Source organism: Cydia pomonella, chromosome 1 (genome assembly GCF_033807575.1).
Source record: "Cydia pomonella isolate Wapato2018A chromosome 1, ilCydPomo1, whole genome shotgun sequence".
In the NCBI taxonomy this organism is placed as follows: domain Eukaryota; kingdom Metazoa; phylum Arthropoda; class Insecta; order Lepidoptera; family Tortricidae; genus Cydia; species Cydia pomonella.
Window position 1 is genome coordinate 16,639,005 of NC_084703.1, and position 24,229 is coordinate 16,663,233.

General features: G+C 36.0%; 1 protein-coding gene and 1 long non-coding RNA gene across 4 annotated transcripts in view; one reads left to right on the forward strand and one right to left on the reverse strand.

Annotated features, from left to right (window-relative positions):
- Window positions 1–20,598, reverse strand: part of LOC133516923 (protein grindelwald) — a 28,019-nt gene extending 7,421 nt beyond the window's left edge. Inside the window, exons 1-4 of one of the 2 annotated variants that reach the window (XM_061849977.1) lie at window positions 20,442–20,598; window positions 8,528–8,733; window positions 2,943–3,008; window positions 217–350 (exon numbers count right to left, since the gene is read on the reverse strand). In XM_061849977.1, the coding sequence (XP_061705961.1) occupies window positions 217–350; window positions 2,943–3,008; window positions 8,528–8,726 (399 nt within the window). In that variant the 5' untranslated portion in view covers window positions 8,727–8,733; window positions 20,442–20,598. Of the gene's footprint in view, window positions 1–216; window positions 351–2,942; window positions 3,009–8,527; window positions 8,734–9,726; window positions 9,747–20,441 lie in introns of those variants that run through there. The other variant, XM_061849986.1, reaches the window with a different exon arrangement.
- Window positions 9,740–23,553, forward strand: LOC133516932 (uncharacterized). Of its 2 annotated transcripts, XR_009799305.1 has the most exons (4): window positions 9,740–10,012; window positions 15,252–16,063; window positions 20,529–20,613; window positions 22,366–23,553. It is a non-coding gene; the product is annotated as an uncharacterized LOC133516932 (long non-coding RNA). The 2 variants fall into 2 exon arrangements; XR_009799304.1 differs by lacking the exon at window positions 9,740–10,012 and having other exon boundaries at window positions 11,491–16,063.
- The last annotated feature ends 676 nt before the right edge of the window (window positions 23,554–24,229 follow it).

Below are 24,229 nucleotides of genomic sequence, written 5' to 3' on the forward strand. Positions count from 1 at the left end.
ATGGTCTGGTCTGACTAGACGTGAACATATGCATAGTGGCTCCTACATATGTATACACGTATTTTTTTTTGTTTCATTTCGCTCTCTTAACCAATGCTATGTGGAATATGGCACAAACGTATTCTCACCCCGCGAAGTATCAAGCAATCTAATTACGAGAAACAAAACGTCCGTAAATACTCGTCCTATTTGTATGAAAAGGAGGCAGGGACTCACCTTTGAAGGCTGGAACTTTTGTTTAATATACCGCCAGGAAAATTTGGCACGGCAAATGAGCACCAGCGCCAGTAGCAACACAGCGAGCGCCACGCCGCTGAGGATCAGCGCCGCGCGCGCCTGGCGCTCCACACCTTACAAGCAACACCCACACACTTTTAATTACGTTCCCGTATCATGAGCGAAATACCAGAGGACCAGGGTTACCATTTAGTAGCAACTTAACATTCTGTCACGAAAAGAATTAACACTAAAGGGAACGAAGTCACGTGACCGCTTTTCTATAAAAACACAGTGCCCAATTTCCTCCCTGGAAGTATCCAAACAAAATCCAGTAACATTATGGAAAAACAATGACATAATTTAAAGCACTAATCAATTCCTTAAATTTTGTTGAAAGTTTATAACTACTACAGAACTAAAAATAATAAAAATAATAGAACTAAAAATAATAAAACGAAAGGACACTACGATTGATATACAATAAGTTGTGTAAAATATTTTCCATAATGTCAATATCCAGGGAGGACAATAAGGATTGCGTTTGTATGCAGAAGTGGTTGTCCACTATCCTCTTAAATCCAAGTGTAAATTTATTTATTAGCTTGTTTAAAACTCCATACATCAAAATTGAGATTTGCATGAACATAATAAATATTATTTTATGCACTACAATTCGCCAATGCTATTACCATTTTCCAAAATACACTTTCATATTTATGCTACTTAAATTAAGACGTAAATTCACGTAGACTATATCCATCACATATCTTTAAAAGCAAATGCAGCTAATTGTGTGGGTAATACTAAGCACAATAAAAAAATCCTTAAGGTTTCCGAAACCCAGATAATATCTAAGAATTTATGTAGGTTGGCATTACAAATTCATAGGGCCATCAAAAATATATTTATTTGTTTGGACAATAAGTACAGTACATATATTTACGTTTGAAATCAGTATAATTTGAATAATATTAGCGGATCGCGTATATGAATTGTTCTTTCTCTATTCACTCACTACTCTACTCACTACCTATGCCCAAGATGGAAGATTTAAAAAAAATGTGTCGATTTCGAAATATTATCAAATTCGAATAAAACAACTCCAATTAGGTCAATCGCTCTGCACATCGGAATTAAACAATCACGGATTTTCTTAACTAAAAGCATTGCAATGAATGGACCTGTCCATGGCAATTTAAGACAGTTACAGTAAAGCAGCAAAGCAGTCAATAAAAAAATAGTTTAGCTTAAGGAATTTTATTACTTCAACTTCAAAATAATTGGATAAAATCTTATCTGACGGATAGGATGCAATGCGTAGAGATATCTCAATACTGTCCTAAAAGTAAATACATTGTTAAACACAGATCAAATTTTGTGCATAATAAATATGGCGTACCACAAGGCAGTATAATGGGACCATTACTGTTCCTATTATACATCAATGATTTACCAGATATTCTGTCACAACAATGTTATCTTTTTGCTGATGACACAACTATTGTTATTAAAGCAGATAGTTTAGTCACTTACGAGGCATTGATTAATGACACCTTAAATAGAACAATAAAGTGGTTGGAATGTAACAACCTTAAGGTTAATTTAGGTAAAACCAAATTAATGCAATTCTATACTAATAGGGGGAAACCACAAAATCTCGATGTTATTTATAATAGTAAAAAAATTGATGAAGTATCAAGTTTTAAATTTTTAGGGGTAACTCTTGACCGGTTTTGTAGCTGGAAAGAACACATCACCGACCTGTGTTCCAGAATGAACCGCTTTGTCTATGCTTTAAGAAGAATAAGCCAAGTAGTCTCAATTGATGCGGCTCTTACCTCCTACTACGGTTATATCCACTCAATCCTTCAATATGGAATAATAACGTGGGGTAGATCTACGGACATTGATGATGCATTTCTCATGCAAAAAAAATGTATAAGAGCTGTTTTTGGACTGAATACCTTAGATTCATGTAGACCTTATTTTAAAAATCAGCATATTTTATCTCTCCCGTCTATTTATATTTTTAACGCTTGCATATTTGTGTATCAACATGGCCACCTTTTCCAGCAAGTCAAAGAAGTGTATCGTAATCCTGTGCGGCCACAATATCGGAACAAACTATATATACCTCCAACAAAGCTGTCGCTGGTAGCAAAGAATGCATTTGTTATGTGCATAAAGATTTATAATAAAGCGCCAGATGAGATTAAAGACTTACCATTCATCAAATTCAAAAAGGCTTTAAAAAAATGGCTTGTAGATAAATGTTTTTATAGCATAAATGAATTTCTAGACTATAAGTAGCTCAATAAGTATATGTCAATTGTACCTACATTATGCATGCCTGTAAGGTAGTTTTAGTGATACCATCAATGTACATACTTTGTATATATATATATTCATAAAAACTGTACCTAAAACTATGCATAATAAATATTTCATTTCATTTCATTTCATTTCATTTCATTACTTGTAACATTCGGTTGTAGGCAAATTAAACTTCTGCATAGCTGTTTGCTATTAAGGTATGTCTGTTTTTCGAACATCTCCAAAGATAGACATAATGACTACCAGGTATGTACGTATACTCTGGCAATCCCACTTTGTCAATAGAAAAAAATCACAAATTTAAATTTCGTATGGAAGACCCACCCTTCGTGCCTATTTAGCAATTTATTTATTTATTATTTATATAACAATTAATTTGCTTCACTTACTGCCATAATCGGTAGTTGACTCGGGCTCCTGTGACCGGCGCATGTAGCGCAGATCCAAAAGATAACCTGAAAAAGATGAAATGTTTATCAGTCAAGCTTTATTAAATAATATAAGGTAAGGTAATACTAATGTTTAAGTTATGGTCTGTGACTATATAGGCTTTACACGACGGATCTGAAATGTATGGGAAGATTCTTGGGTCCAGATCCGGATAATTTCATCCATTTCGGATCCGGATTGCAAACCCTATGTGTCACTAACTATACATACTGTATCCTATCCTAAACTCCACTTTTTGCTGTCATTCTTTTCATAAATGGCAGAATGCTTACCTGCACACGATAAAAAGAAAAGGACAAAAAACGTACTAGAAAAAAAAGGAGTGATTTCAAAAGAAACGAGTAAACATTGTCAGGTTAAAGTATCAGAGAGCAGGTAACAGGTGCGCGGTCAACACCCTCGCACATGAGAGCGGATAAGCAGATAACACAAAGCAAATCATACGGCCCGATTCGAAGAATTATTAAGACACGTTTAAGATCTTGGAAAGATCTATAAAAGATAGATAACTAAACGACATGTCAAAATTAACGTTTTATTTCGATTCCGCTGTGATCCCAATAAGATCTATCTACGATATTTCTAACGTCAAAGTGACATTGGTTGCCCGAATCGAGATGCTTCTGTCAATTATACGACATACAAACGATATCCAGAAATATAAACCAGAAATTATCGTTAGCGTACTTCATTCTACGAATCGGGCCGATAGGCGACGGAACGACGCGTTCTATTACTGTTAAGACGCCTTGGTAAATATTTTAGGTTCATAAAATGTCTCAGGAAATTTAAAAGATCAAGACCTACAGGTTTTGAAAATAACTATAAAGGAAACTAATCCACGCCACCGTAGTGGGAAGAACCCGTACAACCGATCATGGCGAAATAAACTATTTACTTGGTCCATTATTAAAGGTACATAGCTATTAGTCTAGAGCAGACACGCTTTGAGAGCTTTTACGAGAACTTTGCTCTGTGTCAGGTTTCGAAATGTTTGCTAGAAAATAATGCAATAAGTAACTCAATTTCTTAGTATTTTAGCTTGCATAATATGAAATGAATTGATACTCGTAGCACCATAGTAACGAGAGATTGCGCCAGTATGTGTAGCACACATTGGTGACGTGCCTGCGCATGTGTGTGCGTCACGTGGGCAGGTACCTGTCGCAGTCAACAGACCGTGACGGCTAGGGCATTGTAGCATTGCACCCTTTACCAATGAAATACTTTTAACTCGATTGTCACTTGTTGCAGTGCAATGTCGACATGTCAGATCGGTGTTCCAGCTTGGGTACCTACTTAAGTACCTATGTAACATGTTATATACAGACATACTACGTGTTCCAGGATCACGACAAGAGTTCCCTATTGCAGTCTAGGAATTGACAAATAAGGATGTACAGTGTACCTACAGCAAGAACAATAAACAGGATGATTTTGTTATCACTGACCAAACTCTGAGGAGTGAATACCTATGTAGGTCATAAAACCCCAACATCGCGAAAATTATGTTCCGTTTCATACATTTCGGTGAATCAGAATCAAATTTATTTAATTTAAATTCATGTTAATGTTTTCTATAGAACTGATAATTTTTTTTCGCGATTTTGGAGTTTGCCCCATAGTATAAGTTGTTCATATACCCCTCAGAGTTTGGTCAATGATAACAAAAGCACCCTGTATTGTATACTTACCTACTTCTCGCTATTTGATGACACTAAATGCAAGACGTAACATTATCTTTATTCACGAGTGTTGGTGTGCCCGCGGCTCCGCCTGTGTGGAATTTGGTCTGTGATAATTTTGTATGTTTTTCTATCTCGTCAGTACTCCTATAGGCTTTGATTTCATAATTCATATTTTTTATCTGCACATACATTTCAATCTTCGTTATAGGTATTCCGTTTAGTATCGTTGTTTTGGCTTTATTACTAACACCAAACGAATTCAATAAGTCCCCGACACAGCAACACCTATTTTATTGTTATTGGAACAAAGATGTGGTCAAGGTGTAGTCTGGGCTAGTAATAGTATTATAAAAAGAGTTGAACTTTTTTCTGTCGGCCCAGCCGTTCAACCTGAAACGTCCAATGTGCGCCAAATGAGTGAATGCGACGCATTCAGTTAGAACAGTACAAATATACGAGTAGAGTAGGCGGGCTGCGGTCACAAAACTGGTTTCACGGGTCGTCGCCGAGCTACGATAACCAACTTTAAGCCTAGCACGATTAAGTCTACAATCTAATGCTGCAAAGCCAGATGTCCTTATTATTATTGTTTGTAGATATTAGTCATCACATCACACGACACGAGGATTTTCATCGCACACAATAAGTCACCACGGAAAATGGTATCATTCTTGGAATTTTGTTTACACCTGACGTTATCTAATTACTCTCCGGCTGACGTGCTGATGAGCGCTGTTGAATTTGGAAGTTTACCCATCTAGCTTTACTTCACGAGGTGAATAATTAATAAATAAATCATTTTTACGACTAACTTGGGATCGTGCATTTAACATTACATTAGGTATATTAGAACACCTACCTACTAAATGATTTTTTACTGAACAGGCCAACTTTTCTTTAATTTACAACAATTTTTGAAGTGAAAACTTCTTTAGCGGCGCTGTGCACTTTTTGTGATGGGGTATAAATGTTAAACTCGCGCCAGGGGTCACGTGACCGTCAGATTGAAAATTCGTAAGACGGACACGTGACATCATGGTGACGTCAATCAATGTTTCGTGTTATGGCTTAATCAAGGTGTTGATGATTCTGCCAATGTCGAGGTTGGATAAGACATGGCTAGTATATGAATCTTATCATATTACGGTCATAGACAGTGTTCGGTGGTCATGGTGCCGTGCAATTTTTTTTTAATGGCTTACAGTTGATTGCCAGTGAATTTCATTGAAGCTGGGTTACTTTTGAAAAATCGTATCTCATTCAAGTGTGACATTTTATTTTCTTCATAATCAAAGTGCTGTCATAAAGGTTAAAGAGGTTTAATATTTCTTAATTGTTTTGTATTGTGTCTTTGTGTTGTTGGGTGTCCATGATTGTAGAGATAATCAAATATTTCCTTACCAAAAAGTTAAATAACAGAAAAGAAGCGTGATTGTTTTACTTAATATGATGGTGAACGATTCATTAACATTTACTGATTGTGTAGGCTGTAGTCCTGCTCACGTCTCATGAATTACTCTCTATATGTTATATAAATATCTTCCACACTCAAATTTATTTACTTAGTTATAATAGAGAAGTTTCTCTTTTTATAAAACTGCTACTCAATTTCTCCAAAATATCAAAAATGCACAACGTTAATATTCAAGTTTTCACTTCTGCCGGCACTCCCGGAGTGCAACCCGATTTTTTTTGCTACTTCAATACAAATAGCTCTGTCTTTTCGTGATTCGTTCCATAGTCGAATAGAAATTCTTCAGTGTGATGCAGAACATCTCTAATCTTTGAAAAGGCACCTAGTCCCGTACCTATGATATTTCGCTACTTTTGAGAGGGATCCTTCTACTTGCCTATCTAGTTGTTTTGAGGCCGCTTGGCGTTGGTTTGAAATAAGTAATATTACTACTAGGTAGGCCAATCAAATTCCCAGCAAGCTTAACTTAAAAGTTTTATACGTCAGTTTATATTCTAAATGAAAACCGTTTTACGTACTTAGCGTAATGTTAGTAGCGCAAGCGTCACGGGTCAAGTTACACATTTACTAGGTACTTGTTGTATTGTGTACTACCTAATCTAGAATATAACCATTTAAATACAAATCATTCCGTTAATTTCTTACTAAATATGTGTGTTTTTTTTTTAATTAAATGATAGAAATTATAAAACATCGGTTGGTATTTAAATGTTAAGAGTTTGGTAGTCAACTGTCTGCCCGTTAGCGGTTTCATCTGTGATCATTAGTCGATCATTAATGGCTTGTTCGGCTACGTTAGTAATTAAGTCGAAAAGCGAGTATTTTATTTAGGTAATAAAACCGATCAGCTGCCCAAAAAACGTTCGCATTACAGACGAGCGAACTACAGGTAGAGCTAAAGTATCTAGGTAGTGTTTTAAAATGAAAGGCTGGTTTGGAAAACAGTAATTTAGTCGAGTAAGTTAGTAAGAGTAGTGGGGGGAGGGGACGCCAGAAAAAATAGAATGAAATGGATCCGCTCGACTTAATCACTTGGTGTTCAGACACGTTTAGTCACTAAAATACTCACTACTCGACTAAATTACTAACGTAGTCTGAACAAACCTTCAGTTACAGTAGATCATTAGGTAAATTACGCCGACAGAACAATAAAAAAAGGCCAAGAGCATGTCGGGCCATGCTCATTGTAGGGCTCCCTTGTTACCCGTCTGTCGCAAACCTGTTATTAGTAAGTATTATGTAGGTACATCACAAGCATTGTAAGTCTTTTTAGTAAGATGGGAAGACTTTTTGCGTTAACTCTAAAACGGCTTAAGCACATGATCATATTCGCTCAATCGTCACATGTGCAGACAATCGTACATGGTGGAACTATAAAGGTTCCTAGTTGACTAAGGAAACCCTAAAAACTTGATTAACTCCCGCACAATGTAAAGTGTGTACAGTCAGCTGAAGAGATGGTTAACTATCCTTCATATAATTCAGTGTCGAGACATGTCCACTACCTCTGTTGCTGACTGTGACTGTACATGTAAGGGTGAGATGTCGTTGACAAGTTGACAACGATTCGTTGCATATTAATGTTTATCAAATAAATTTGCTCCTCCAAGTCCAAAAACTTAGTCAAAAAATAAGAAAGACTAAGACTTTCAATAAAACTACTCATTCATAATAGAGCAAGATCCCAGAGCCGCCAGACCTTACTTATTTTCTCATGACTAAAATGCATAGGATAATGTAGTGTTAGTATGTAATTTTAATGTCTGCATACTTGCTATATTGGCCTGATGGCCATTTGACCGGTACAAAGTGCTAAAGGTAGGTAAAAATATTACTAACTTTTCTTCAATGTTCAATTATCATTGCTAATGTTTATGTACGTTTAGAAAATATTGTTAAACATGTATAATCAACATTGCCAGACCATTTCCGCCGGCGGTAATTATTACCAGATTTTAAAGCTGTCAAAAAAATATTGTAACTTATATTCTCACTGATTGATTTTTATATTATGATACTGAGGGAACTATTACTATTACATTTTGTAAGTAGCCACACCAATTGGAGGGACCCAACCATTCCTCAGACCCACACAAAGTTTACATGTTTGACTGTGTGAAACTCATGTCATGAGAAAATAAGTAAGGTCCTTTGAGAAAAAGGAAATAAATGCCGCGAAGTTACAATTTATATCTTCAAATGAAGTGACTCAGATAACGTCGATCGAATTTAACTTCAAGAAGTTCCTGTGTCCGGGTGGCATGGTAGTCAGACGCCATATGGTAGTCACAACACCTACTGTCACTTTCTTGAGTAACATGGAGACCATGACCTTCTGATTGAGTAGGCGGACGAAACAAACCTTGGCATTCCTTGACACAAAGCCCTGCGTCGTAGTTGTGATGCGTGGTGTTGCAAATAAGGCTGCAGGGCGCGCAGCGGTTGGTCTCTGGCGAGCAGTACTGGTCCTGCTGGCATAGCAGCTGCCCGCAGCGCACGCCGTCCAGGGTGAGCTGCGCGGATGCACCCGCCACCACCAGCGCTAGCACCAGCCGCGACATTCTCGCTCTGAAACACCCCTTCATATTTTGTCATTTTATCACAATTCTCGTTAAGCCTTAGTATCAGATATAATTTGGCCCAGGAGCAGGACTGTGTCATTTCAAACACAGACAGAGAGACTCATATTGTCTTTGTCTTACACTACTACTAGCAACCGAAAGGTAGGAGTATAATTTTCCTGGTTCTTACTGACTGACAAGTTGTGTTTGCCAGACTATATATAGTTAAGACTATTTTATCTATGTTTCATAACTGTCTGATACTTAAGATTTTTGACTTGAAACAAGATCTTTAATATTTAGGTAAGCACTAGCAAAGAGTTAGAGAGGTCTTAGTAATCGGTCGAATGCAAGCATCAACATTACCGTGGAACACTACACGATGGTGACTTTACCTAATGAGTGGGACCATGAATAAATAATACTTTCGCTGCATCGTGCGCGGTGACTCATTCCTACCTGTGCGGCGCGACTCGTGCGGATCAACAAACGGATACCCAGTAAGGGACAATTGCCACCTGTTTCTATATTTCTTAGAACTACATTCGACAATTTTAGATGAAAAAGTCAAAGACTCATCGGCTTATAAAAACATTTTTTGCTACCTAACTATGCGGTTTAAACAAGGTTAATTTAAGCAGAAGTACTTAACTGATAATACCTAATAATTAATGGAACACCATTAAATAGTCAGTTGGCACCTAAATATTTAGATGCGTATTTTGTAAGCTTTTGCACATTACAAACGATCATTTATTCTAATGGATTGAGATTAGTGTTTTTCTGGTTATAAATTGAACCTTCCTAACTATTATTGTTTTTAAAATATCATGTATATAAAAAATATTTTTATTATATATTAAATAACAATTATATATAAATAAATGCCCGCTGCAAAAAAGGAAATAAATGTCTTAGCACTTTTGTGAATAGATGCGATACCTGGAGTATCGGTGCTGTCTACAGTAAGATTCTTGATAAATATCAGAAAGCAAGTTACCTTGGGATAGCTGATGCGAGAATCCGTGTCACATTCCGTTACACACTGGGCACTTCTCACGGAGGATATATGGGCTCAAGTATTTCGAACAGTTTAGTCATGGCTGCAATGAGCATTGTGAGTAACTTCTGGACAACCGGCTCGAGTTGTTGCCAGCGTTGCTAGGAGACGGAATAACTCTACAAGCGTTTCAAATTTCTTTTCAATTGAAAGCCCGGAATTTTGAAGTATATTAAGATTTGGTTACTTATCCTCGTGGTGTTAAGTTAAATAAAATTTAATAAAGGTAATTTTGTGGTATACACTGAAATATAGGTAATGAAATCCAAAGGGAGAACGCCAGCCTCTCGTCGACCTATGGGCGACCTAGTTTAATTAAGAAGTTAATATTGTTTTATGAAATACCAAAAATAAAAAATAAGCCTAACGCATATTGGGCCTTGGTCAGTGGAGGTTTCCGGAGCCGCAATTCAAAGGAAAGAAACCAACTCCACGAATTATGTCCTTTTAATAGGAACGATGTATCATTTAGTTGTATGACTTTCTGGTGAGTTAAGTGAGTTTGTGTAGTATCGAAGGCACAAGGGGCAGTTTTGAACACCCACACTAATTCCTTAACTAAAAACTAATGTTCACCTGCTGCAGCACTAAACCGTGGCTTCGTATGTGTCAGTGAGTTACCAGCTTCGGCACATGTCGCCTGCCAGCCGATGCCACTTGGTGCGTCAAGAATATCAAGATGAGTTTCCGCGGTCACATAGTAAATAAATAATGTTTTTTTTTTTTTATACTACGTCGGAGGCAAACAAACATACGGCCTGCCTGATGGTAAGCAGTATCCGTAGCCTATGTACGCCTGCAACTCCAGATGAGTTACATGCGCGTTGCCGACCCTAACCCCCTCCCACCCTCGTTGAGCTCTGGCAACCTACCAGGATGATAAATAATGATTTTATTTATCGAGTGTTAGTACGAAATGTTACACTTTTCCGGATGAACATTATAATAAGTGCTAAATACGTTTATTTAGTAATAAAGTTAGCCTATCACTTAATAGTATTTTATGCAACAGTTGTATAAGAAGGGTCAAAAAAGGCCGGAGCCGAAGGCGTAGGCGAACATTGTAAAGGAATACGCCACGAGAATTTTTTGACCTACTTATGCAACGTTGCATACAATATTTTGCCTACGAGTCAACAAAAATAAATCTTAATTTAGGTAAACAAATTACAGCAAAAGTATATAGCCAAGACGCGCGAGCATACCTTGTTACGCGCCCGGCCCGCCCCGGGCCGCGGCCGGCCGGTCAGCGACAACTCCTCGTAACTCATGAGGCCCTGGTACTTGCTTGCTACTTGCTAAATGAATTTTATGGACAGTTTTTTCTCAATTTTGGCCACCGTAGCCTACGGAGACTAACAAGCAACGCTAAGCGGTCTTCGTAGTCTATGGGTGTTGCTATATTACGGGTGTCACATGCGTGTTTCTGACTTATGAAGTAATTATTTTTACTATGCAACCAAATGAATATTTTGTAAGTTGGCAGCAATGCACTTAGTTTAAAACTGTATTCGTTTTGGTTTTGTTAGGTTGGTAGCCATTAATCGCAGTAACGTTATAGAGTATAAAAGCACAACAGCTTTTATGAGGAATAGACAATATAGACTTTTCTTGAAATCTTTTATGTATGTTCTTATATTCGTGTTAATGAATGCATAAATGACAGATAACAGTAGAGGAGTAGGAAATAGTACATTATGTGCTAAGTTGGTCATTACACACGAGGCGATATTGTGCGCACGAGCTGTAAGCGAGCGCGCAATAAGAAAGCCGATGTGGGTAATGACCAATGCACACGTTTTATACGACGTTTTTTAACACACTTGCGAAGAAAAAACAAAACTTATAAATTAGATATTTTTGTCAAAACAGTAAAAGTACAATTTTCAAAATTGTGGCTTACAGTTTTAAATTACAGTTACAGCACCACAGCGTCCTGGGCTTGTAAGCACTTATTCGAATATTTGAAGTAAGCTACCAACACGTTTTTCAAGAAAGGCTGGACGTTTTTGCTGATTTTCCATTGAATAAAAGGTTCATATGCCGCCAATTATTTTTCACCCGATTTTGATTGTAAAAGGCTATCGTTCTCGGCTCTTGCCTCTATTTCTATTACTGGCAGCGTCAATATTGTGTGTTCTTCATTTTCAATGCTTGAAAATGACACTTTCGTCAATATATAAACTAAAAACATGCAAAACTATTCCAATTTTATGACAAATACGGAAAATGGCTGGCGCTTTATTTTTTTACGCGCGATTCCAATGCACGCGCAAGGCAAAGGCGCGAACGAAATCGACATACAGCCAATTAAAAAAAAATTAAAAAAGCTAATTTTTCGTATTTCTATTCGACGGATGGAGAACAAATCGATAAAATGTTACTCGTATGTTTATTCATTAACGTAATTTACGAGGTAATTTAATCTATAAAATATGTTTAGTGTGATAAAACCTCTTTGAACGAACATTTGAAACCTGATAGTTGGTTATAAAAAATGTATTACTCGACCAAATTAAGAAGGCTCCGTTTCCATGCATATCATTGGCAATCAGTTACCTTCTTAACTCAGTCGGATAATATAATGAAAAAGTAGGAGTGTTATAATATACTGAATAAGCACGCGTGTTTAATATCTAGGATTATGAGCCTCAAATCGGTGGAATAACAACGTCGTTTTGAGCAAGTGTGTTTAAAAAGTAATACACAAATGTATATTTTAAATAAATTATTTTTATTTTATTAGAGTACTTTGGTGCAATAAAGACCTAGTGTAGATAGATAGAAAAATAGATAGAATACTCTTTATTGGCACACCTCAGTAAAAATATACAAGAAAAATAAACAATTGATTAAATTTAGAGGCAGACAACAGGCGGTCTTATGGCTAAAAAGCGATCTCTTCCAGACAACCTTTGGGTAGCGGAAATAGAGAAGTTAATCGAAAAAGTAGGTGTTGCTAAACCGTTATGAAGCCTACATTCACACACACAATTACAGTGATTAAACATACACATATAAGGAATACAAATAGACATACATAAACATACATTTAAATATATATAAAATTAACCGAAACATAGCTAAATATGACAGCAGCATGTCAGCCACAGAGTTAAAATAACTATGTACTATATAAACACTAAGGGAGAGGTAAATAATGTTCTTTGAGTGATTTTTTAAACACAGCAAGAGATTGAGCGCATCTAATGCCAACGGTGCCTAAGTAGCTAACCTACCTAAGTTCTCCAGCCACTTTTTTTATAAAGATTTTTTTTTTAAAGTACAAATGGAAATAAACTTGATAATGAAAGTTAAAACACCTATGTAGCTTATTGTTAAAAACAAACACTGATTTCTTTAAACGCTTTATAATGTTAAAAAAAGGTTTACTACTGGTGAACTAAGTTAGTCGGTCTGTATTGTGTACTCTGCGGGGCAGATTGAAACAATTACGGGGCACTTTGATTCACGCACCATATAGTACCCCATAATGATGTATCAAAGTGATCCATGCTATGTACCAAAGTGCCCTGCAGGTGGGGCAGAATGAAAAAAGAAACATTTTTTTCACGTCAGCAGCTGGAACAAGGGTAATTTGGTGCTTAAAAACAGTGATCAAAATCACATTTTGCTCACTAAGTGAGACAAAATAACATTCAAGTGACCTTCATATTCGAATCAACGTGCGGGGCCTAATACAAGTTCGAAGTATTTGGATTCTATTGTCTTTGTCCCTTTCACGTCATTAGCAAAAAGAAAGAGGCAAAAAGTGCATATGTAATTCAACAATATATTGACGGTTTATAATAGACCCCCGAAATAAGTCAGACCGCATCGTTCCAAAACACCCTACGAGTCTTCATTCGTTATTAATTAATGAAATAAAAGTTTATAATTTAATAAAAATACCATTAATTACGTATTTTATTATACAATCAAAACAATATACTTATACAAATTTACGCAATTGTTATGCAGTAAATAATTCTACTTAACGACTTTTAACGATCTCTACTATAGTTGACAAATAGTAGTATCCGCAATTCGGACCGTATCTTACAAAGTTTTTTTAACAAAAAAAGTTGACGATTAAACTGTCAATTGATGTTCGTTAATTCATTATTTTCGTATCATTTTATTGAAATTTCTTTCGTTTTGTTTTATTGCGGTAATTAAAGTTAATTGTTAGAATACCTTCAGAAAACATGAGTGAAATAGTGATGAAGACGGATTACATTTTTTCAGGTTGTATTTTTTGATGGCTGACTGACGTGAAAATTTTTGTGTACTACACGAGATCAAAGTTATTTACATCTCGTGCGCTTTTGAGTACCTTGCAAGCGAAAGATTCTATAATAGATTCACGAGCGTAGCGAGTGAATCTAAATTAGAATCTTGAGCGTAGTAAGGGACTCGCAGAACAAGCACTCGCAGAAATATCAAACTTTGCTCTCTTGTTGTACAAATAACTATTGTTAAAATTCATATATCTCTGTTACTGGGCCTAAATTTAACAAAAAGAGATATATTATGTATACATCAGTAAATTTGACTTCAAAGTATAAAAATATTGTATTTTGGGTAAATTTTGGGGCCTAAAATTAATTTAAAAAAAAGGTGTACCAAAATGCCCCGCATCCCCCTAGGTGGTAAATACAAATAGTAAGTAATATTACCAGTAGAAACCGCTCAATGCTTGTAAATATTGTAATCAATAAAAGATAAAAGTATAAGACAAGAATTTGCCTAAACGTGAGCAAATGCGCGAACGGTGATCTCAGATCAGGCCTGATCACCTTGAGCGCGCGCCAACTGCTCACGTAGGGTCAGTGTAGCTACTGCGCATCCTTTTCCTCGTTAGGCTATTTTATATTTTACGTTTTCTGAACAATTCCCACAAAACTCATTCAACGTGTATTAAATAGACGCAGCGATCAGTCGCGTTCGTGATTAAATTTTAATCAAAATTTAATCAAAATTTAATTGGTTACGAAAGACAAACCTTGACTAAAGTTATCGTTAAAGAAAATCAAGAAAAGCGCAGCCGTCGCAAACGGCAACGGGACGAATGACAATTGCATTATATTATTGTTTTTGTATCATTAGTATGCAAGAAAAGTCGCCATGAGTAACCGTGCGGCAAGGTGCCACAATTCTACCAACCTCTCTCTACCAATTTACTTCAGGAAAACCAGTATAAGTTAGGTCTCAGATCAAGCATACACAGTTGTTAAATTAAAATAGGGTAGAAAAATTATTCCCGTGCTGTCCAAGAGACGAGCTCGACACTTTTCGTGAACAATGCGTCTGAGCCATTTGCTGTCTCTTATTTCGTTTGTTCACTGTATATTCGACAAATAACTCCGAAGATTCTAATAGATCCTAGACGGGTGGTGGATGCTTCACCTAGTAGGTAAATATTTAGTAGTCACTCTGAACTGAGACCACACTCTTTTTTTCAGACCACACACTAAATCTGAGGAATTAAGAGCTGGGGAAGTGAGAGGATGGACGCCGTGGCGACGGCCGGCGCGGAAGCGTGTATTATAACTTCGTAATTTTAAGTTATAGGCACTATATACTTACTTAAATTATAGTGTACTTAATTAGGTACTTTAATTTACTCTAGGGGTCAAGAAAATGTAACATGTTGTGAAAAGGAGGAGGAAGGATTTTTCCACTTCTAAATATTCTTCATTCTCCATGATTTTTTTGTATGTTATTGACACAATGAAAAACTAGGTTTATAGGTTTTCCTTTTTTTCTTAAATTTGCGAAACCTATAAACGTAGAATATATTATGCTGAAGCGATCGACGTCAAAATCAAAGCAATTTGTTAAGATTTACTTAGTGGAAACCATGTTCTCCCGAAATGAAATTTCATAGAAAAATTACCGTTATTTCATTAGATTAAATTTGTAAAGCTATCCTTTCCTCTTAACCATATCTGTTAATGAATATGATGATTTTTTTATTCACTAATTAATTTTGTAATGATGCTATTATGTATTAATAAATCAAATTCGAAATTTCGTAAAAAAACAAAATTGCCAAATATTTGATGTGGCCAGGGGGGAGGGGGTCGCCAAATGTGACCAGGGGCCCATTTCTCGGACGGTATTAGACTTAATATTAGTCCACGAACTGTCAAGTCGTATGGGTTACCATGGCAACACACTAATAATACGAGACTCATACTGTTCCAGAAATTGGCCCCAGGAGTGACAAGGCAGGGAGTGGTCAAAAATTCATAAAATACCTGTACCGTACCTTGTGAGTGACCCCTTATTACAATATTAATATTTATCTTATAAAACTTGTTTTTTCGTGTTCCAACAAAAAGTTATAGGTAGACGTCTATATACAATAAAATTTCATGAAGTGTAATGACTACTATATTATATTACAACTATTATACTACTATTCTAGGTACACGTCGCAATTCTCGTCATTCAGCAGGTTCGATTCATTATATCTAAATAAATATTTTCTTGACAATAAAAATTAAATTAATAGGTACACATGTTTCAAAATGGCGGAGCAAGGGGGTTCGCGAGATCTACGGCTCACAAGAGCCACTAGTTATAGTCTGAGTGACTTATTCCTGGCTAAAAAGTTTATATCATCTAGCTACATGCACAGGTCCACTCGCCGTTTTACGGAAGCTCTGTACGGAAGTGATCGAGGTACAATACTCAGCGCCGGATATTACGTCGGCCCAAATCAAATACTACATATGTCACGCGATTTTCTCACCTACCGGAAAAGTTATTCCAAAAGAGCCTTATAATTACTGTGGCGTAATACTGGTACGAGTTTTCAAAAAGTGAGATTGAAATGAGAACTAACAAGCACTTTTTTGAATAAAGTAGGTCAATATATCGAACAAATGTCGCGCGCACTGGTTATTATTCATACTCGTATTCCGCGATTTTCGCAGAAACTTTACACTACCGAGTTCTAAGGTCGATCATAAATTACATTACTAAAAAATACTTACTTATCAGTAGATGGGAAAGTACAGGACTTTTAAGTAATCCAGAATAAACACTTATTGCTGGCCGGAAGGGAAATAGTTAACTAGGTGGTTGACTGAAATGATGCATTACCATCTAATCTTTAACCAAGCCATTCAATGAAATAACATTTTTATAACAAGATGTATTTTTAATTATTCATACACTCGTAAACTACTTAGGTACTTGAAGCATTTCCGGTATTAATCTAACAATATTCATAACACATTGCAATGGATGTTTGAAAATTACTGTGTTTTCAAAACAAAGTTAAAGACGATAACAAACAATCATGAGAAAATAGTATATGTATAGAGATTCCTTTTAAAAACAGTGACCGAAGGTAACATAGACATGGCCACCATATGGCTATAGAACCATAGTATCGCTACTCAAAGTTGCGTCAGCAAAATATCACCTTTCTTTACAGATATCAGGTTCGTGCGATTTAACAGCTTCAAATGTTTAAAATCGATATTAAACGCCTAATGGCCAGATTGGCCACATGGCCATACAAAGAATGTATAGTTCGGCCGTGGAATCATCCTTCATAGGTGGTACTTACCTGCTACCTACTACCAGGCTAAGTAATTAACGACTCATATATACTATGTAGGGAATTAATTATCCTACAACATATTCAATGCTTCTAAACCGGCTTGCCTAATGGCAATGGCTTGCAACCAGTAGGGCTAAGATGGTCGGCTCTTTATCATTTGTTACCATGCCTGTCACGTTCTAACAAGTAAGCGCGACAGTGACGGGCATAGTGACAAGTGGTTAAAAATGGAACCATGCTGCCACCGCAGGTGGTGTAGGTCTGCCAGGTAATACCCATGTCACTTCTGTTCGTATATCTCGATTAACGGGGATAAGGTAAAACTTGCCATGTCCTTAACCCAGTTTTTAATAATTAACACCCTTTTAGTCGGACTGTCTGAATAAGTAGTATCAGTAATAGGACACTTACAATACCCAGTCATTCTTAAGTTGCATGTGTCTACTGTTGCAAATAAACTATGAAATTGAGGATAGTGGACGACCGCTTCTCTATACAAACGTAGTCAACATTTTCTTCCTGGATATTGAAAATATGGGAAATATTTCTACACAATTCATTATTAGTTACACTTTTTTCGATTTAATATTGTCTTCAGTTAGTTCGATACCCGCGATACACAATACAATCAATACAAATCGTTTTTGTTTCACCACCTTTGAATAAATGTTCATCGAAACACATACAATACATGAAGATAGAGGTAAACAACAGGCTGCCTTATCGCTACAGAGCGATATCGCGATAGTTAGGTATTCATGAAAAAAAAACTCTTTAGACGGAATATATAGCATAGGTGATTTAAAATACATTCGTGATCAAGGTAGGTTAGGTACGTGGTTCGTGGTAGGTAAATGGTATCTGACCATGAAAGCTGTAAAGTAAATAATAAATGTCTTGATATAATTTGTCTACTTAGTTTTATTTAACTTTTTCGTTTTTTTTTTTTTTGTTATTCATCGAGCGTTAGCGAAGGGCTCCGTTTCAGCTTGGGCAAAAATGCTCTCGTATGTCCGGATGTTCTCCTCTGCAGGTCGCATTTCTCAACCGATTCTCGTGGAATTTTGTGTGCATGTTCGGTACTTAAACTATTCTGAAGTATATTTTTTTGCAAAATGTTCATAATGGTGGAAATAAAATGGCACTTAAGACCATTACGAGTTCGTTGTGATAATGACTCAACTAAGTTTTTTATTGTTACATATTATAAGCCTATGAAGCTTATTGCGAGGTTTAGAGCTCACAGAGCTACTAAATTATATAAGTTAGGTGCGAAAAACAAATTCCATAAAAAATATAACAGCTCCTAACTCAATAATTTCAAAGAAAAAGAAGGTGCATATCTATGATTAAATTACATCAAATCGTGTAAAAATGTTAGGTATATGATATAACTATCCAGAGTAGTGAATGAGAATAAGCGGATAATGTTAAAACCCAGAGAGGAAAATGGGGAGTACGTTTGCATGGAGAAGTGATCGTCCCCTTTCGTCTTAATAACAGATTAAGTCAAATGATCGTTATGAATATGAACTTTTAACGATATTACAGTCCGCAGGTAGATTAGTTTCAAGACCATTAGGTGCAAGTTTTGCTAAAATTATTTATTATCAGTATTGAAGTTGTCAGAAAAACTTAAACGTTCATTTAATACCCATAAAAGTATTAATAGTAAGTACTTACCTACTCCTCCTTTCCTAGAAGGGTTGCCGTGATAAGTTACTGAGCGTTTAACTTTCTTATTCAGGAAGCAAGTATCGTAATTTTATATTTCAATAGAAAGCGAGGATTCATTAAACCATTCCACGCTTTCTCCCTGCTCTTATTTAGGTACCTAAATAATATTAGACCTCTATCTCTCTACTTATACCTACTCGTAGTTTAGGTACCAAGATATAGTTATCAAATGCATACTAAATATTATCGTATGGTACAGTCAGCATCAAAATAAGTGACGGATCGTACTACGCCCCAAAAGTATTCTCTAATAATTTAAAAAAAGTATATGGGTAGATTAGATTATACATATTATTTTATTTCATGACATAAATTTCAATACAAATTTGCCTAAGCCAAAATTATAAGAATTCACATCACGATCGTCAAAAACTAACATGAAAGTAACGTGCAATATTTTATCTCCTAAAAAGTATCGACAGGCAGTATATAGTAGTATAGTCTACTTGTTATACATTCTATATTGAGACATATAGAATGTATAACAAGTGGACTAGAAGGTACTTTTGAACGCGAACTGTAGAAATATATTTCTAGTTGAAAGAGTACTAAGTATTCCAGGATAGCAGATACTTTTGGCTCGTTGTTTCGTCCTCTTCTATTGATGCTGGCTGTATCAATGGTAGAGTAGGCATATTTTAAGTTTTCTAAAGTACCAATAGTGAATAGGTACCTAACGTAAAAGAAGGCGTCATGTCGAATATAGGGTATCCCGGATGTAGGTATACGTGAAAATATGAAGAGTACAGACAGCAGCAGAAGTAGCTAGCTAGTGTAGTAAGGTGGTCAAAATATCTACACACGCTCCTATTTTTTAAATCGTATTGAACACCGCGTCCACTTCATAATTTCTGCTACTGACTGTACCACCAACTATATCATTTTTTAAGCATCTGTATGTAAATTTGTCTTCGAGAATATAGATACCTACAATATTATCTACCTAGAACTTTGACAGTAAAAGAATCACAATTAGCTAAAAAGGTAAAACTCGTATTTTTGCGCATTAACTAAGCACCTATCAAATGAGTCACTTCCGAAGAACGCAAAGACAAACTTAACTATTAACATCACGTGAGATTGACAGCAGCACGATTAAGTTGAATATAAGGTGTCACTGGCAATGGGAACTCCGCAACACACTGATATAGGTACAGGTATATACATATCTTAACAGGTGCGTAAACCGTCAGCCACTTAAAACTTAATATCCAATGTAATTTGACTACTATTCAGGACACGATAAGAAAATGGACTTAATAGTTTTTCGTTCGCGCCGAGGTCACTTAAGATTATTTATAATTACTTAAAACAAAACAATTTACTATGTTTACCTTACCTTTATAAATTGGCCATCCCAATGAGGAACGTAACACAATCCACAACGTATAACCGACTTTCTAAATATAAAATTTGAACTTCGAAGGCTTCGTGTCGACGGCCAACGCGGAGGTGGGCAACGGAATGCGGCTCGGCTCCGGCGCAGGTAACAGCGCTCTGTCTTTGTCTGTGTAAGTATACGTATAAAATACACAAACGCTACTATTGTTGTGCGCGTGTAAAGTCAACTTAACTGGAAACAACATTAACCAGGTTTTGTTACCCGATACGAAGACTGCACTTCATGAGAAGCTGTCATGAATAATACTGAAATATCAGCTTGTTTTATGGGGGTAGTTCCGAAATAACAAAAAAAAACTTGGACAATTTAGCTCACTGAGAACTTAGGTTTATATAGAGCTATGTAGAGGCTATTTTAAGGTAAATTTAATAACGCTAAGTATTTGGCCAAAATCGGTGAGGGTTTGTTTGAGGTACCTATAATTATAAAGCAAGCAGGTATTCCAATTAAATTAGGGCTCCTTAGAATTGTCTTTAAGAGTATAGTTAATAGTACCTACTTAATTTATTTTAAACTAATTACTAATTTTATTTATTTTTTCTATTATTAAGTTTATTTCTATCCAAGTTGTAGTCCCACAACTTAGCTGACCGGTTAAATACGTGCCTTAAAAAAATATTAAACTTACATATCTGTTTTTATACTACGTCGGTGGCAAACAAGCATACGGCCCACCTGATGGTAAGCAGTCTCCGTAGCCTATATACGCCATGAGTATTAGGATCCAGGAGGAGTTACATGCGCGTTGCTGATCCTAATACTCCGCACCCTGTAACATAGCAAACCTGCATGGTGCAGTGACTATATGCCTTTTCGCTAGTCTTTTGTTTTTTCGGGGGAATTTTTTCGACAATTTGAATGTATATTAGTTTTATATAATGCTTGTGTTTAAACCTAATTCAAGTCTTATTTGTATGACACTGGCTCTAGTAACTAAATGAGGCTCGGGTTAGGTTCCGCCCCGAAATCTAAGATCACACGATCGTTGCAGCCCTTTCTTATGGTTTAAAACTGAAGACGCATGATTGAAACTACTTATTTTCTTAATATTCGCTGCTGAAGCTTTTGCTTGCGCCTGGTGAGCCCGCAGTCGCATAGGTACTGACGGATATTAGTTTAGTTTATTGTAAATATTTTTACTATTATATTTTTTTACTATAAGAACCTAGTTTTCCATTAGGTACTAAGTACCGCTTTAGTTAGCCGGCTACAACCCTCATCATCATTTTGATATTTAACAAATTGAACACATATCAGTGAAAGAATAAGGATCAAAGTCAAATGGTGTTCTAAAAGTTTTAATTATGTGTCGAAAAATGGCAGTAAATTTACGTCGCTACAAAGTTTTTTTTTGATAATACACCTCTATTTCAAATTCTCTTTGCCAGAAAGAAGTAGGTATACTAAGCATAATTGTGTACAGCGCCATCTATGGGCAAATTGGCCTACTAATTTACGCGATCTGTATGTATGTTGGTTTTTCAGGGATAATTCTCTATCATGTGAACCGATTTCAACAATTCTTGTTTTATTTAAAAGAATGTGTCTTTAGTGTAATCTCATAGGAGTTTAAAGTACCTATAATAAACACCCGCAAAGGGTATTTAAATTGCAAATTAAATTATAAAATGTTTTTTGTTAATTAAAAATAGTTATCAGGAGGTCTGATTATATTTTTCCTGTAATATTTATGATAATGTTATTATCAATGAAAAAACAATTATTATTTGGTATACTTCGGTGATAAGGGGGGAGGGAGAATGGTATTTTTATTCAGATTTTCCTTCATAAGTCTATTTTTTTCACAATGAAAAACAATAAGAAATTGTTTTGTTATTTGATTCGTTGAAATTTGTTATAGGGAGCGTGCGTGAACTGTAGGAGGCAGCACAGGAGCCGGCAGATTTTTGGCGCGAGGCGTAAATGTTACGTTTATTGTGCCGGTGTAGCCCAGAAGATGGCAGAAACTACTATGCACAAGAAAACACGTGACGTGTAAATGTACATGTTTATGGTTCCGATTCAGGCCACAAGATGGCAGAGTCTCCAACGCGCACGGTCCCTATAGTTTGAGTCCCGTGACAGGACATAGGATAGTTTTTATAACCAAAATCATCTTTTGAGGGTGTGAAAAGTGGGGTGTAAGTTTGTATGTGGAATCAATAACCGTTGAACCGATTTAGATGAAATTTGGGATGATCTACATTTTTGATTTAGTTGAAAATGATCAAACCTACTTAAGCAGTATTAACCTCAGGAATTCAGCTTCGACGAAGAAGCTGAATTCACACCCCATTTTACACCTTTAATGGATGATTTTTGTGATAAAAACTATCTTATGTCCTGTCTCGGGACCCAAAATACTAAATTTCAACTAAATAGGTTCATTGGTTTAAGCGTGAAGAGGAGTCTAAAAAAAAATAGTACATTGTGCAACGAGGGGGGGTAAGTGACATTTTGGATACGAGGGCGTTATATCTTTTTCTTTCACAATCCATAACTCCCAAGGGTACAAAATACCCTTTCTCCTTCAGTACATGAAATAAGATCTTTTTCGAGCAAGTGTGATGTTTAAAGTTTATGTTTTTACTTCGTAATGGTGTCAATGTGAGATCAAGTTCTGACTAACTAAATACCCTTTATTAGCTAGTGTGGTGAAAATGAAAAGGCTTATAATCACCTTTTTCTTGTCACCATGTCTCTGAGTGACTGCGAAGTACTTTTTAGAGCTAGCAGAGGTGGATAGGGGCAGCAAAATCAGAATAGCCTACAGGCGGTAAATGTCTGAATCCGCGGCGGATCCGCTACTGATAATATGTATTATAATTTTCAACACACTTGCTCAGAGCGACGTTTTTATTTCACCGATTTTTCGCTCATAATCCTAGATATTAAACACATGTGCTTTTTCATTATAACACTTGTGCTTTTTCATTATATTGCTAATAATAAAATGCAAGGAAACGGAGCCTTCTTAATTTGGTCGAGTAATACATTTTTTTAACCAACTATTAGGTTTTAAATGTTAGTTCAAAGAGATTTTATCACACCAAACATAATTGCATAGGTACATTACATAATTACATTTTTTAATTTAAATTTTTTTTGTTGGCTGTTTGTTCATTCGCCTTTGCATTGCGCGCGCATTGGAATCGTGCGTAAAAAAAATAACGCGGCAGCCATTTTCCGTATTTGTCATAAAATTGGAATAATTTTGCATGTTTTTAGTTTATATCGTTTATATATTGACGGAAATGACATTTTCAAGCATTGAAAACAATACTTACTTTACTCTTTGATTGAAAATGAAGAACACATAATATTGACGCTGCCAGTAACATTAATAGGGAGCAAAGAGTAAAGTAAGTATGAGGCAAGAGCCGAGAACGATAGCCTTTTACCATAAAAATCGGGTGAAAATAATTGGCGGCATTATGAAACTTTTATTCATTGGAAAATCAGCAAAATCTCCCAGTCTTTCTTCGAAAATGTATTGGTGGCTTACTTCAATGAACTGGCGAATAAGTGCCTACGAGTCCAGCACGCTTCGGTGCAATTATTCGATGTTAAAACGGTAAGCAACCATTTTGAAAATTGTACTTTTAACTGTTTTGACAAAAAATAATCAAATTGAACAACTTAGCACACTTGTATCATAATGTACTATATAATGCATAAGACGCGAGTTGGCATTGGCACAGTGGCTGTTATCAGCCACCAGGTAG